Source organism: Borostomias antarcticus, assembly GCF_949987555.1.
Source record: "Borostomias antarcticus genome assembly, chromosome: 15".
Taxonomy (NCBI): Eukaryota; Metazoa; Chordata; class Actinopteri; order Stomiiformes; family Stomiidae; genus Borostomias; species Borostomias antarcticus.
Window position 1 is genome coordinate 11683718 of NC_140248.1, and position 16455 is coordinate 11700172.

The 16455-nt window shown below is 49.0% G+C and overlaps 1 protein-coding gene across 1 annotated transcript in view; it reads right to left on the minus strand.

Moving 5' to 3' along the window:
* The window catches only part of stk32a (serine/threonine kinase 32A), a gene marked incomplete at both ends in the record, with an annotated part of 55460 nt that continues 39005 nt past the window's right edge, over positions 1–16455 (minus strand). Inside the window, 8 exons of the mRNA XM_084449509.1 lie at positions 1–118; positions 723–787; positions 6025–6153; positions 6963–7088; positions 8057–8173; positions 9974–10077; positions 11352–11441; positions 15433–15470. Coding sequence (XP_084305635.1) covers positions 1–118; positions 723–787; positions 6025–6153; positions 6963–7088; positions 8057–8173; positions 9974–10077; positions 11352–11441; positions 15433–15470 — 787 coding nt within the window. The remainder of the gene's footprint in view (positions 119–722; positions 788–6024; positions 6154–6962; positions 7089–8056; positions 8174–9973; positions 10078–11351; positions 11442–15432; positions 15471–16455) is intronic.

The following is a 16455-nucleotide window of genomic DNA, read 5'->3' on the forward strand; positions in this document are numbered from 1 at the left end:
CTATCCTGACAGGTAGTCTGTAGATTCCATGTTATTGTTCTGTCCATCCTCTATGGCCTTGTTCTTCTCTGACCCAGACAGGTCTGTGGCCTCAGTGTCCACCACAGTTCTCCTTGCCCTGAAACACACACACAATGGTCTTTGTTGACAGCCTGTCGTGAAGCATACATTGGAAATGCTAAATTTGGGGGAGCCCTTCCAGAGGGATCACGGTGAAGACCTTTGTTGTAAATGTGTTTTGTTGCTTGTGGCTCAGTACAGTTACAGCTTCTCTGAAATACGCCAAGTCCCTCCAGTGAACTTTATTGAATGGATGTGACACAATCTTGGCAACTGACTGTGCAACTTGTAGCAAATAAACATTACAGAGCCTACCGGCGAGCAGTGGGCTTAACCACACCTGAGTCCTGTCTCTGGATAGCGATATGACGCGATATGTGGTATATCAGACTATAAGATAATACTCCTGAAATATTGAAGTGTTTTATTGCATCGGAGTCTTGTAATCCTGTGTGGGATGGGCCCTGTGTGTGGCATGACACGTAAATAAAATAAAATATAAAATTAATGAATTAATTAATTAATTAATTAATTCACTCACGCACTCACTCACTCACTCACTCACTCACTCACTCACTCACTCACTCACTCACTCACTCACTCACTCACTCATTCATTCATGCATTCATTCATTTACACGTGTGAAGGAAGGAGGCTCTCACTTCTCTCTGTTGAAGATGAGGAAGTCCCTCTGGACGTTCTCCAGTCGCTGCTGCATCTGTCCGTTCTGCACAGTCAGAGAGAGGTCAGGGAGTATGAGACTGGCTTACGAACACACGTGCGCGCGCACACACGCACGCACGCACGCAAATGAAATCGTTTTAGACATCCAAAGACTTTTCAATGTTGTGACCTATATAATCGCTGGGAGTGCAGTGTAAAAGTGGGGAGTGGAGAGGGAGAGGGAGAGGGAGTGAGCTTCTGCCAACTTTAAAGGGCAGACGCCGTCCGATCCGCACGGACCCCGCGCGGACGCGCCCTTCGGCGGCGCTAATCACGCCGTGACAGCGGCAGTTTCTCCACGCCCCCCTGTCCTCCCGGGCTTGGCGGGTGCCCTCAGATCAGCCGCCAGACAACCCCCCTCCCTAACCCCCCCCCCCCCCCTCAGAAAAGTTCCTTGAGGGAGTGGGGGTACAGGTGCTGTCACAGAGGAGAGGCAGACGCGGGCATCTGGCCAGGGAAAGTAGAGCAGCTGACGAGGGGTGGAGAGGGGCAGGGTGTGTGTGTGTGTGTGTGTGTGTGTGCATGCAGAGAGAGGGAGAGGGAGAGGGATAGAATACTTTAATAATCCCCAATGGGGAAATTCCCTAGACAGAGAGGGATAGGGAGAGAGATGTGTGTGTGTGTGTGTGTGTGTGTGTGTGTGTGTGTGTGTGTGTGTGTGTGTGTGTGTGTGGAAGGGAGACAGATGGAGAGGGCAAGAGATAGAAAGACAGAGAGAGAGAGAGAGAGAGAGAGACAGACAGAGAGAGAGAGAGGGGAGACAGATAATGCGATCTGAACAGGTGAGACTATATTTCACATTCTGGCGGGCAGACGCCAGACGGCTCGTTGGTTGTGCTCTGCTCCTTCCGATGGGGTCCGTCTGGCAGCAGGACGCCTGCTGTGCAGCTCAGACAGGGACTCCAGACCGCCGCGCTCCTTGATTGTCCTTCCACTCTCCACGCCAGAGAGCTCTTCAGGAAGGGCTTACATCAGGCGCTGTGCTGTCACTGGATCTCACTGGCACTGCATTATGGGTCTCTTGATTGCTTACTCTCCTGGACCGAGGCCAAACCTTAGTGTGCATACGCAGGCAGGTACACGCACGCACACACGCACGAACACACACACACACACGCACGAACACACACACACACATGCTAGGGCGCTTTCCAACCTCACAAGGAGGCAGCAAGGTGGTCAGGGTAAGCGCGCCGGAATGGACTGGTGGAGAGACAGCCAAAGAAGCTTTCTGCCTGCCAAGGACAGAGTCTGCAATAACAATGCTCTAACCCCTCCCATCTCTCTAACACCACCCATATCTCTGGCTTCAAACAAGGGTTCAGGAGTTAATTATGTCCCTCTGTTAAATTAAACTTCCCATTTAACACATGGGATCTAAAGGAAGCTCAGTTGGCCGCGTGCCAAACCAGGGCACTTAGCGTCATTTTCTTTCCAATTTTATGATGCATGTTTCCATTGTGTAATACTGTAACATGGTTCTGTCTAATGATGCTACACTGAAGTAATATCTAATACGTGTGATATTATAGCTTGGTTGGGATGATGCCTTTCTCTCCATCATAGCTGCAACCGTCACATGTATAACAAACTAGAAATGGTGCTCAGAGAGCATGTGTTTTGTGGCTCTTTGCGCGCCAAAGTTGAATGGGTTCTAAATTGGCCCATGCTGCATCCCTCCACCAAGTTTCATAGAAATCAGTCTGGTAGTTTTTGTGTAATCCTGGTCCAAAAAATGAATGGTGGTGAATGGCCGGCTGTGTTTGGGTGACTCGAGGACCCGCTGCGTAATTTGGATCTGCTCCAAACCTTAATGGGTTCTAGGCTGACCGCTGCTACACCCTTCCACTGAGTTTCATGAAAATCGGTGCAGTAGTTTTTGCGCAAGTCTGCTAGCAGACGTACGGACATACGGACCTACGTACAGACGCCACCGAAAACATTACCACTCGCCCTGCGCTGTCGCTGGGGCGGAGGTAACAAAAGCACTCTTAGCTGGATGAATGTAGCTAGCCTTAGCCAGGTGAATGTGTTTGTATAGAGCCTTAGCCAGGTGAATGTGTTTGAATAGAGCCTTAGCCAGGTGAATGTGTTTGTATAGAGCAAGGTGAAAGTGTTTGAATAGAGCCTTAGCCAGGTGAATGTGTTTGTATAGAGCAAGGTGAAAGTGTTTGAATAGAGCCTTAGCCAGGTGAATGTGTTTGTATAGAGCAAGGTGAAAGTGTTTGAATAGAGCCTTAGCCAGGTGAATGTGTTTGTATAGAGCAAGGTGAAAGTGTTTGAATAGAGCCTTAGCAAGATGAATGTGTTTGAATAGTGCTGCTAAATAGCCTTAACTGATGAATGCGTTTGTATCGAGCTGCTACAGTAGCTAGCCTAAGCAAGGTGAATGTGTTTGTATAGAGCTGCTTCTGTTGCTAGCATTTGCAGGATAAATTCAACTGTCCATTATGAACAGCCTGCAACCAGAGAGAGGGTACTGAGGAAGACAGGATTGATCGCTGGACAGAAAGAAAGAGAGAGATAGAGAGAGAGAGAGAGAGAGAGAGAGAGAGAGAGAGAGAGAGAGAGAAAGAAATGGAATAAGAGATGGGGAGAAAAGAGGGAGGTGTAAAGACAGGGATAGAACGAGAGAGAGAGGAGGCCATGGCAGAGGATTCCCAGTATCACTGAGTCAGAGGCACACATGGCCAGACTTTAGGGCAGCAGGCTCCGCTCATACAATATTGATTTTCTCTGCTTTAGAAATGCTAAGCGTTGTATAACCCCCCCCTCCTCTCTCTCTGTCCCTCTCCACCCCACTCAGGGAATGAGAGGCACACATCCTCCTGCTCCACAAGTGGTCCCGCATGTCCCTTTTAAGTCAGCACACGTACAGTACACACACACACACACACAGGTTTGTTTTCATGTCCTTGTGGGGCCCCCTAAACCTAAACGTAGACAAAACGTAAACCTAACCCTAAACATAACCATTGACCTCTAACTCTAACCTTAACCCATAACCACCTCACCACCAAAATGCTCAAACTTAACCAGACCCTAAAATCTAAACCTAACCATAGACAAAATATTTGACCCCTAACCCTAATTGTAAAGTAAGCCCTAAACCCTAACCTTTTGATTGATTGATTGATTTTATTTGACAATAAAAAAAAAAAAGACAACCGTGTATCTGAAACAAATTCAGACCCACATTATTGCTTAAACGAAAACTGCCAAGGATAAAGCTGACAGCATATTTCCATTGTCGGCAGCAGGTGTGTAAACAGGCAACACAAAAAATTCAACACATCTAGCATTCGACTAATACCACAACATTAGATCAACCATACAATAGAATAAAACATCCTAGCGACCCTTCTAATCCCCAAAAGTTCTATCTACTCTTCCTCATCTGTTCTATCCATCATGGTTCCCCTCTAAGCCATTTTCACACATGTCTTGAATCTATTAGCTTTGACCCTACAATTAAGCCCCCCCCCACACACACAGGCCCACACGCACTCAGTCATTGTATTCCCCTTTCAGAGGCCTGTTTCAAAAAACAGCTGCATATAGCTGATGTTGTTTACACTCAGTATTTAATTAAATGCTTTATAATCAAGGAGCCCAGCATATCATGAAATATGTCGCATTAATTCCAGGTACATATTGTACTCTTAAGCTAAAGTGTTTTATGGAAGCTGGCTGGCGCTATAATATATGAGATTATATAATTATATAAGAGGTTCACCCGTCTATTAAATGTGAAAGGTGCTTCTAGAGACAACTATCACCATAACAATTCATTAGGATAAAAAGCTTTCTGTTAGTGTGAATACTCTTATTACATTAGCCTGGGAATGAACAATACTGCCTGCACTGTGTCTGTCTAAAGTTACTGTAGATACACACGGCCAAGTTCCACAGGCCGCCATGGGGCTCCATAAAACATTGCCTAATTTGGGCCAGCTCTGGCTATTATTGCCGGCGAGCAAGATTTGTGCCTATGGCCCACGGAATGTTTACCTCTATTGGAAAAGAGTCCCATAAAGCTCCTTAATGCAGCCAATATTGGAGAGCAACCAAAATAAGAAACAACATTTGATTTACTTTGTAATCCCGTCGCGCGCTGACTTCAGACATGTGGCGACTGGAGTTTAGTCGATAGACTCTGATTAGCCTATAAAGGCTCTGATTGGTCTATAAAAGCTCTCCCTCGTTGGTTCGTTCGTCGCTCCCTCCATCCCTCCCCAGAGCGGACTCACGTGAACACACTCATCCTGGGTAAACACATTTTAGTAACTGAACACGGGCCGCTCTAACTCACAGTGAGATGGCTAGGAGGCAGGCGGGAGAGGGAGGTCTGGGAGGGGAGGGAGGAGGAGGGAAGAGGGGAAGGGCAAACGGAGAAGGGAGAGGTGGCAGTGGACGACGGATGAGAGGGGGAGCCGGAGGAGGAGGAGAGGGGAGGACTGGGTAGATGACCGAGCTGATAGGGGCTCGCTGATTGGCTGTTTGTCTTTGTGTCAGCTGGACCGGGCAGGGCGGCCGGCGGTGGCCTGCGGTGGATGAGCAGCTTGGTTAAGTGTCGCCACACCGAACCTCCCCTTTCACAAGCGCAGCCCTTTGAAGCAGAGGAGGAAACGGAACAAATGCCTACTGCCACAAAAAATGCCTACTGCCATTTAATAAAATCACTGACGCAAACATACCCAGCTCCTTCCATTAACACAAGGAATATGTGTGTGTATGCATTTGTGTGTGTGTGTGTGTGTGTGTGTGTGTTTGTGTGTGTGTGTGTGTGTGTGTGTGTGTGTGCGTGCGTGTGTATGTTCTAGCTATCGCTCGTCAGACCTACTTTACAAGGGCATCAAGTTAACTTTAAGGTGCTATCCAAAAGCGCAAACACCCGGAGGACTCTGCCTGATTTATGTGGATGGAGAGAGAGAGACAGAGAGAGAGAGAGAGAGAGACAGAGAGAGAGAGAGAGAAAGAGAGAGACAAAAAAGAAGGCGGTTGCTTTCTTCACCTTGATGAACTGTGATTCATTCCGGTGACGCTGAAGCCCGATTCATTTCCAAAATGGGTACCATTTGTTACAGCGGCTAAAACAAACTAAAGAGATACTCATCTCCTGATACTGAGCCAAATAGCCACGGTCAAGCGGCCTGTACGTCTCTACGAGTCATGAGAGCCACCCAGGGAGGGGCGGAACCAACGCCAGACCGGCGTTTGTTGCGGAGGGGGAAGCCTTACCTGGGGGGACCCGTCGCTGCCCTGCTCTCTGGTCTTCCTGGCCAGCCTCTTCTTCTTCTTGTGGAGCGGCTTGGTCTCCAGGATCATCTCCTCCAGCTCGAAGGTGGGGTCACAGTTGAGTCTCCGTCTCTGGAACGCGGACAGGACGGGGGGGGGGGGGGATTAAGCTTTAATCGTCCGCGGGGGACCGGGGGTCAATGCGATCGATGAGCTCGGCTCGCGTCGGCTCCGCTCCGGTAACTTACTCTCTATCACGGGGCTTAATTAAACACGGCCCCTCTGCCAGGTATTATCACGCTCATCCAATCACGTCTGCCTATGCTGGGAGCCCCTAGCTTCCCCCGGTGCTGTCGGTCTGGTTTGATGACTAACGGCATAGCAAGGGGTCGCAGAGACAGATTGAAGGTGACCCAGATTGGCTTCGTAGCCATCCCCTTGAATTCAGGCCTCCGTTCCTTCTAGACTTCTAGACTGTTCTGCCTGTCAGCTCCGGAGCTGCACGTCGTACATCAACCCGCCGCTTCCTGGTGCCGGACGACCGACTCTGCCGCTGCTGCGCTAGCGGAGCGGCTCGACCACCCGCGTGGCGTGGCGGGCCGTGACATCATTTCCTGCAGGCGGCACATTGGCCTGCCAGACATGATTCCCACCACCTGTGTGGAGGAGGACAGACAGCGTCTTTCTCTGCGACCATGGGAGTGTGCCTGAAGCCCTGTAGTGCCCTCTCAGGCCAGCACGGGGCAGTCTAGGTAGTTTCTTTTTAGGGGTAAAAGTAGAGGAAAGTATAGGACAGAACAAAGTTATTTTCTATATCCTATTCTATTCAATTCCATCCTATCCTACTCTATGCTACATCATTCTGTTCTATTGTAGGGAAATGTTATGGTAACGTTGTGGTTATGCTGTGCTGATGTTAGAGTAACGTCGGGAGATCTCACGTTCGGGATGAAGCCGGGGGGCAGCTGTTTGCTGAGCACGGCGTCCCAGTTGACGTCAGACATGTAGTCCAGATCCTGCAGTTCTGCTAGGCAGGAGACACGCTTCTGCACATCGATGAACAGAAGCTAGGAGAGAGGAAGACAGGAGGAGAATAGAGGAGAGGAGAAGAGAAGAGAGGAGAGGAGAGGAGAGGAGAGGAGAGGAGAGGAGAGGAGAAGAGAAGAGAAGAGAAGAGAAGAGAAGAGAAGAGAAGAGAAGAGAAGAGAAGAGAAGAGAGGAGAAGAGAGGAGAAGAGAGGAGAGGAGAGGAGAGGAGAGGAGAAGAGAAGAGAAGAGAAGAGAGAAGAGAAGAGAAGAGAAGAGAGGAGAGGAGAGGAGAGGAGAGGAGAGGAGAAGAGAGGAGAGGAGAGGAGAGGAGAAGAGAGGAGAGGAGAGGAGAGGAGAGGAGAGGAGAGGAGAGGAGAGGAGAGGAGAGGAGAAGAGAGGAGAGGAGAGGAGAGGAGAGGAGAGGAGAGGAGAGGAGAAGAGAAGAGAAGAGAAGAGAAGAGAAGAGAAGAGAAGAGAGGAGAAGAGAAGAGAACAGAACAGAACCGAAGAGAAGAGAAGAGAAGAGAAGAGAAGAGAAGAGAAGAGAAGAGAAGAGAAGAGAAGAGAAGAGAAGAGAAGAGAAGAGAGGAGAAGAGAGGAGAGGAGAAGAGAAGAGAAGAGAAGAGAACAGAACAGAACAGAACAGAACAGAAGAGAAGAGAAGAGAAGAGAAGAGAGGAGATGAGAGATATAAAGTTTTATAACTCCCCCCACACACATCACATCACACACACACACACACACACACACACACACACACACCAGTGGAATGCTGATATGGGCTCAGGAGTAATGCAAACAGTTTAACTGCAGTGAAGCACTGCCATGAATAGCCCCACAAAGGAAATTGATACATTCATACTGTAATGTTTGCATGTACTGTATTCACAAAACAGATACTAAGGAATACGAATACAAATGGTAGCAATTCAAGCAAGTAACAACCTCAGCCCTGCTCCAGACCTCCACACACAAACACACACACACACACACACACAACTACCCACCTTTCTGAGCAGGGACTTGATCTCCACTGACCAGGCCACAGGGTAACTGGGGTGGACCTTGTGGAACGTCTGAAGGATCTCATTGGCCGGTGTGCTGGACCTCATTACGTACGGCCTCTGGGCAGGAGAGAGAGTGAGGGGAGGGGGGTAGGGGGGGGTGGGGGTGTCAAAGGTTATACATCAACATTATTGCTCTTCTACTCACAGTACGCACCGAGAGACAAGAGGAGGAAGCTAGTCTAGACTGTTGAGACACGCCCAAAGCGAGCCGACCAATCAGAGCATCTCTGTGCAGACCTGGGCTGATGTGAGCTCCCTCTCTCAGGGGGAAGGTTAATGTCCTGCTTTTAGAGGATAAGAGAGGTGTGCATGCGTGCGCGCGTGTGTGTGCGTGTCTGTGTGCGGTGTGTGTGTGACAGTGATTGATGGATGCTTCTGGGATCCTGGACCTGGATAACACCGGGGGTTATACCCAGCAGGGAGGGCTCAGAGGGGGTAAATGGGGGGGAGCAGAGGAGCGGAGACAGACACCGCAGCACCTCACCCTGAGATCATTCACCAAACCGCAGGGAACCGGACGCCGACTGGAGTTAAGGTTCCCTGCTTCCCTGTGGGCCCAGCACATACACCGTACCCAACACGTCCAGAACCAGGGCTGGCTTGAAAGAGGGGACGATATTTAGTAGAAAAATCCCAAGGTCGTACGGGGGCCAGATCTGACAGATGGAGGGATGGTGTTCGTTCTCCTACTTAGAGGGCTATTCTAGGGGGAGATGGAGATGTAGGATGTATTATTCACAAGGTACTGTACTGTGGCTGTGCTGTGTTATGTTGGAGCTGTGTTGTGTTGTGGTAGGGCTGTGTTGTGGTGTGTTGTGTTGTGGTGGGGCTGTGTTGTGTTGTGTTGTGGTAGGGCTGTGTTGTGGTGTGTTGTGTTGTGTTTTGGTGGGGCTGTGTTGTGTTTTGGTAGGGCTGTGTTGTGTTGTGTTGTGGTAGGGCTGTGTTGTGGTGTGTTGTGTTGTGTTTTGGTGGGGCTGTGTTGTGTTTTGGTAGGGCTGTGTTGTGTTGTGTTGTGTTGTGTTGTGGTAGGGCTGTGTTGTGTTGTGTTGTGGTGGGGCTGTGTTGTGTTGTGTTGTGTTGTCGTGGGGCTGTGTTGTGTTGTGTTGTGTTGTGTTGTCGTGGGGCTGTGTTGCGTTGTGTTGTGGCAGGGCTGTGTTGCGTTGTGTTGTCGTGGGGCTGTGTTGCGTTGTGTTGTGGTGGGGCTGTGTTGTGTTGTGTTGTGGTAGGGCTGTGTTGTGTTGTGTTGTGTTGTGGTGGGGCTGTGTTGTGTTGTGTTGTGGTGGGGCTGTGTTGTGTTGTGTTGTGTTGTGGTGGGGCTGTGTTGTGTTGTGTTGTGTTGTGGTAGGGCTGTGTTGTGTTGTGTTGTGGTGGGGCTGTGTTGTGTTGTGTTCTGGTAGGGCTGTGTTGTGTTGTGTTGTGGTAGGGCTGTGTTGTGTTGTGTTGTGGTGGGGCTGTGTTGTGTTGTGGTGGGGCTGTGTTGTGTTGTGGTAGGGCTGTGTTGTGTTGTCGTGGGGCTGTGTTGTGTTGTGTTGTCGTGGGGCTGTGTTGTGTTGTGGTAGGGCTGTGTTGTGTTGTGTTGTGGTAGGGCTGTGTTGTGTTGTGTTGTGTTGTGGTAGGGCTGTGTTGTGTTGTGTTGTGGTGGGGCTGTGTTGTGTTGTGTTGTGTTGTGGTAGGGCTGTGTTGTGTTGTGTTGTGGTGGGGCTGTGTTGTGTTGTGTTCTGGTAGGGCTGTGTTGTGTTGTGTTGTGGTAGGGCTGTGTTGTGTTGTGTTGTGGTAGGGCTGTGTTGTGTTGTGTTGTGTTGTCGTGGGGCTGTGTTGTGTTGTGGTAGGGCTGTGTTGTGTTGTCGTGGGGCCTACCTGTCCTCGGAGCAGCTCGTAGGCCGTGATGCCCAGAGACCACCAGTCCACTGAGAAGGAGTAGCCAGGGTGAGGCCCCTCGAAGGGCTGGAACAGCTCTGGGGCTGGGGAGAGGCACAACCAGGCGAGGTCAATACAACTTCTACACACACACACACACACACACACATACATACTGTACACACACACACACACTTTTAAAAAACTATAAAATTGAAGTCTACAATAGAACAAAGCACCACATCCGACTTCTCTAATGGACTCAAAAAATTAAATATACATACATCTCGATAAGGGGTCTCAGAGGATGGTGAATATGGAAGTACGTTTTACTGTTGAATATTAAATTATCTTGTACCTGTCTGAAATCTAGACCCAAAAGATCAAAATACATTTTCATCACACACGCACACACACACACACACACACACACACACACACACACACAGACTTTATCCACCTCCAATGCTGCCGTTTCCTGCTTCCTCCCTGTCTCTCCTGCTAAACTGACACATCAGTCACGTTCTGTAATCATGTTGGACACAGAGTCCCGGGGTCCTCTCCAGTGGTAATCCTATTGCTTCACATCCGATCCCTCAGAACCAAACTCAGTTTGATCCAACTGACCCCATCAACTTGATAAGGCTGGCTCTCTGCTGACTTTATGCATACGGAAAAGGATATGCTGTAAATCATAGGACAGCATAGTTTGTTTTCATTCAAACTTGAGGTGCACACGGTGAACCAAAAACCTTAAAGGATAAGGTCGCTATTTTGGGCCTGTTCTCAGTCTTTCTAGCCTGATACCTAGAGTCTATAATTCACCTGCCTCACCTCACTGTTGAGCTAGCTACAGTTGTTCTGCAGGCGTCCATTTGGCTGCAATGGAAGTCAACGGTGCCAGTGAAACGTTGGTAAAAGTATGATAAATGTGCTTATCTGAGACGGGAAGCACAGCGCGCTCTCCTGTGAAATAGGGTAGCTGTCACAAACCGAATGCTAAAACAAAAGTTCAATTTGAAACAACTATTTTGCAGTAAACTTTATTTTGCTTTAGTTTTTACTGCAGTACTGAGGCAATCAGGAAAATTATACTCTCTGTGTGTCAGGTTCATGTACATTAAGACAGACTGAGAATAGGCCCTGAAGTCCAAAATAGTGAACTTATCCTTTAAGGTGCACTTGGCAAGTGTGATCGAGCCAATGGAATGATCCCAATGGCATGCCAGGCGAGGTGAATCAAATCGGCCATAATATACTGTATATGACATTAAACATGATTTCCCTTTGGGTCTGGTGTTTGTGCTCTAAGCTACAGTAGCGCACAGTATACAGTAGGTTTAGCTGAGGGGTCTACGATAATGAACATCCCATTTACCCATGTATGGCTTTGTCCCTGCGATAGAGGTGGCTCTCAAGTCCTCTTTGACGATGGCAGCGATGTTGAAGTCCGTCAGATGGACGTGACCTGGGTGACAGGAGGAAAGCCAAGGTTGTCTCACTGTACAGTCGGCTATTCTGAAACCAGAACAATAGTCATGACAGAATTCCAAGGAGCTTCCTTGACCTTCCTCTTCTGGGCCGGTTGTTGTGCTTGACGCTTAGCACAGAGCTGCACCTGGAGCTGTAGAGGGCTGCGTTCAGAGTGAGCCGGTTTCAAGCGGCAGTTAGCGTTTGGACGGCCGGATCCTGGGGGAACAGCGGTCCCAGTGCCCTCCGCAGGCTCTGGTTCACCTTGCTGTGTGATGGCCCGGAGCCTTGGCCAGGCACACTGAGCCCCCTACTTTATTAGCTGATGATAAGAGTGTGTGCGTGTGCGCAAATGTGTGTGTGTGTGTGTGTGTGTGTGTGTACTGCAGAGCAATTGTTCGGTTGAATGGGCGTCCTAATAACCCTCGATCATACTGTTCAGGAGCACATGTGCATACACACACGCACACACACACGCACACACTTTAAAACCCTGAGTGAATGTATAAGTAGACCACAGCTGGACATAGCAAGGGTTTATTAAGTGTGTATTTGTTTACACAGAGATGCTGCGGCTCGCAGATAAGAAGGAAACCAGAGAGAAGCCAGGACAGAGCTGAGGAAGGTGCCATCTCTCTCCCTCTCTCTTCCAATCCCCCCCTTTCTCCCTCTCTCTCTTTCCCTCTCTCTCTCCCTCTCTCTCTCTTTCCCCTCTCTCTTCTTTGTCTCTGGTCCTTTGCTACACTCTCCATCCTCCTCCCCCTCCCTCTAACCTTCTCCTTCTTTTTAGCCTCCCTCTCTCCCTCCCTCAGGGGACAGTGGAAGGCAGCAGAACCATCTAGGCGTCACCACTTCATCGAAGACCCCGCAGACGTCCCTGGCCAGTACCTGCCGCGGAAGCAGTGGACAACCCTCAATCGCCTGAGGACAGGCGTTGGGCGCTTCGGCGGAGCAATGCAGAGGTGGGGCCTCGTGGACAGTGCCCACTGTGAACGTGGAGACCCCCTACAGACTGTGGAACACGTCATGACCAGCTGCCCCAAACACCGGCCACCGAATGGCGATCTAGGTCTAATTAACCTGGACGATGAAACACTGGACTGGCTTGCTGCAACAGAGCTGAAGGTCTAAAGGACATACGCAAGAAGCCTCCCTCTAGCTGTTTCCATTCTTATCTTTCCATTCGTATCCCCTCCTGCATCTCTACTCTCCAGCTACGCCTCTCATATATTCGGCACAGCCCCTCTCTCCCTGCTTAGAACATAGAGCGTAGGCCTGTTGTGGTTTTTAGGCTGTGCGCATGCGTGCTGGAGCAAGTGGGGAAGCTATTTCGTTCCGAAAGACGTTTCTAAAGATCATATTACAGAGGCATGGGAACAACCACAACAGGCCTACGCTCTATGTAAGCACAACTAGCGATTCATAAAGACAGATTGATGAAAACAACCGTTTCGCGGCAGAAAATTTTTTAGAAACTGCATTCTCGGTGCCCCCACCACCGCCATTACATGGATATACTGGCTCTCGCTGGATTTTACATTTCTTCTACATGCCTCCGAACTACACCAAAGTGATCTCGGTGAGTCAAACGTCTTATAATATGTCGTAAATAAGGTCCAGGTTGTCAAAAACGAGCATTGTCCCTTTAAGCTAAGATAAGTTGAGGGAATGTTAACGTTGGGAAGGAGGCAACGGATAGTTGGATCGTTTTCAGCACTTTGAGATTGTCTCAATGAAAAGTGCGTTATAAGTATAATGAATAACAACAATAATAACAATAAATATTATTGCTATAACAATAATAGTTATCAGTATTGATATAATAATAATAGTAATAATAATAATAATAGTAATAATAATAATAATAGTAATAATAATAATAATATTATTACTATATTACAATTACTATATTATTATTATTATTATTAGGTGCTACTGTATAGAAATACACTTTACTTTCACTCTCTCACCACTCATACATTGTGTATGTATGTATGTGTGTGTGTGTGTGTGTGTGTGTGTGCACCTGCACAATGCATATTCACATGCAGAAACACTGGAGTGCTACTTAGCTAGCTTCTAATGACGTTGCCAATGGCAACGTGCCGTTTGGCGAATGCTCTTCGGATAAAAGGCTCTTCTTGGTCTTCTTGGAGAAAAGTACTCCGGGCTCCCAAAGTCCATTAAAAGGCCTTTACTTTAAGTGGCCTCGTTAGGAGGAGCGTCCTCTGGGGTGAGATGAGAGAGGCGGTTCAGTGCGATGTTCTCCAGCCCCGCTGGTCTCTCCGCTTGTTTGTCTCCCCTGTGTAGCCTACAGGATGCAGCATTAGGCAGGGAGCTGGGCTCATCTCTCAGGGCCCCCGACGGAGCCTAAACCTCGCTGGAGCGTTTGACACGTCTGATACAGCGCGTTCTACACCGGAGGCCAACCAGCAGCGGCGGGCGAGCCGGGCCCCGGGGCGTTCTGTCACTCGCAAGACTGCTGCACTGTGCATGTGTAAGTGTGTGTAAGTGTGTGTGTGTGTGTGTGTGTGGGTGGATGTGTGTGTGAGAGAGAGAAAGAGAGAGAGAGAGAGAGAGAGAGAGAGAGAGGGTGTGTGTGTGTGTGTGTGTGCGTGTTGGAGAGAGAGGGAGAGACAGCTACATCGACATCTACGCACGCTCAAATGTGTGTGCATTTAATTGTGTGAGCGTTTTTTTTTTTTTATTCTCTTTTCCTATTCGAGGGTGTGGGAGGAGGAAGGAGGACCACACGCATCTACGGGGGTACATGAAGGGTACCCAGAGGGACCGTCTCCCTGAGCTGAGAGATTCAGCCGGAGGGCCCGTCGCCAGCTCACCATTGCGTGAGTAAACTGTTTTGCCGGGCAGAAAAAAAAAAAGAAGCTATTAACTCCAGAAGGGAGTAGAGATGGAAACTTGCCGGGGGGAATTGTTGTCCTCTGAAAACACATCGTCTGTGTCGCCCTTTCCATCGTGGCCACGGGTGAAGAAAGTTCAGCTGAGGAGGTAAACTGGAGGTCTGGGACCAGGGCGTGGCGGTGGTGGGGGGCAGCAGCGGGTCACGGAAGCAAGGGGGGGTGAGCGACGTTAAAGACGACGGGGCCGAGTCACCTCGCCTCTCCTCCGCGTTCCCTCTCTCCCTCCCTCCTTCTACCACCCTCTCCTCCGCGTTCCCTCCCTCCCTCCTTCTACCACCCTCTCCTCCGCGTTCCCTCTCTCCCTCCCTCCTTCTACCACCCTCTCCTCCGCGTTCCCTCTCTCCCTCCCTCCTTCTACCACCCTCTCCTCCGCGTTCCCTCTCTCCCTCCCTCCTTCTATCACCCTCTCCTCCGCGTTCCCTCTCTCCCTCCCTCCTTCTACCACCCTCTCCTCCGTGTTCCTCCTCCCCCCCCCCCACCCTCTCTCCTAGTCTCTCTTCATCCCCTCTTCTCGCTCTTCATCCCCTCTTCTCTCTCTTCATCCCCTCTTCTCTCTCTTCATCCCCTCTTCTCTCTCTGCTCTCTGCCAATGTTGTGGCGGCGGGAGGGTCAAAATAGCCCCCAGCCCACTGAGAGGCTGCCCAATACCCTCTGCAGACTGGAGAGAAAGTGTGTGGGTGTGTGTGAGTGTGTGTGTGTGTGTGCGTGCGTGCGCGTGTGTGTGTGTGTGTGTGGTGTGCGTGGGTGAGAGTCAGGGAAGGATCATTAGGTATTCCGAGCATTAATATTCATTTCAATCACCATACTGATGAAGGATTATGCGGTTTATCTGCGTCACGGCACGTCTGGCTTGATTCCCCCCAGCACCTGTTGTGGCTGCGTAGCGCCAGAGCGGCTATGATTCAATCGCTCTGTCGCAGAATGTCGCATTTCTGACTCCGTACGACGCAGCCAAAGAGCAGCTCGAGCGCAGAGGCTCGGTTAAAAGCACGAGACTCCGTCCGGGGACACGCTAGGTCACCAAGTTTAAATCCCCTTAATGGGATCCGGTCGGCTGATGGATCTTACCGTATTCGTCCAGAAGGATGTTGTCTGGTTTGATATCTCTGAAAGACGACAGACACAGAACACACAGACAGAACAGCGTTAGACTTCCGCCAGACGCCCTCGCCGTCGCCATGCCGCCACGCGGTTCTGCCGGATGTGCCGGTGGCGAGCCTTGTCCAGGGAGAGAACGAGGAGATAAGTAAGTAAGTAAGTAAGTAAGTAATTAAGTAAGTAAGTAAGTAAATTCTATTTATATAGCATTTCTCACAGAGAGGACTCCCAAAGTGCTTCACACAGGTTAAAATGCACACAAAGAATCTACAGAATTAAACACAGGAAACAGGACAACAGTCATAAACATGTAGTCAAATTACTTCGACAAACTCCTGTCTAAACAGAGGCGTCTTTAGCTGCTCCTTAAACATGTCCACAGAGGCCGCAGCGCTCAGGTCCTGGGGAGGAGCGTTCCACAGTCCAGGTGCCACAGACTTCGAGGGACAAACAACAGAGCTTGGTCGGCAGACCTCAGTGACCTGCTGGGAGCATGCGCATGGAGCAGGTCATGAGTATTTTAATTATATGTATTTAAAATATGTATTTTAATTACTTTAAAGTATTTTTTAATTTGTATTTAGCTTGAATTTTAAAAGTAATTTGTATTATGTAATTAATTACACATATAGCCTGTATTTATGTATTTTAAATACATAAAATACATGTTTTTATTTTATGGCATTTTATTCTGAAATGACATGTTTATCCTCCCCTTTGAAAAAAACAATTATATATTATATTATTATTATTTACTCATGTCTGATTGGTTTAACTTACACCAACAAAAATCTCATGCCTCGACATGTCAAATCTGAACCAAAACATCCCACCTATCAGAGGCAGAGTAGCGTGGGTATATTGTCTGGGAAGCCTCGAGTTGCAGTCAGCTGGAATTTCTCCCAGAGACAAAGGTAGGTCTGTAGCATTAAACTAACTGTATGATCAGATATTGTAGGCTATGTTAAAGCAAGCTTAATGTTATTGCATGGC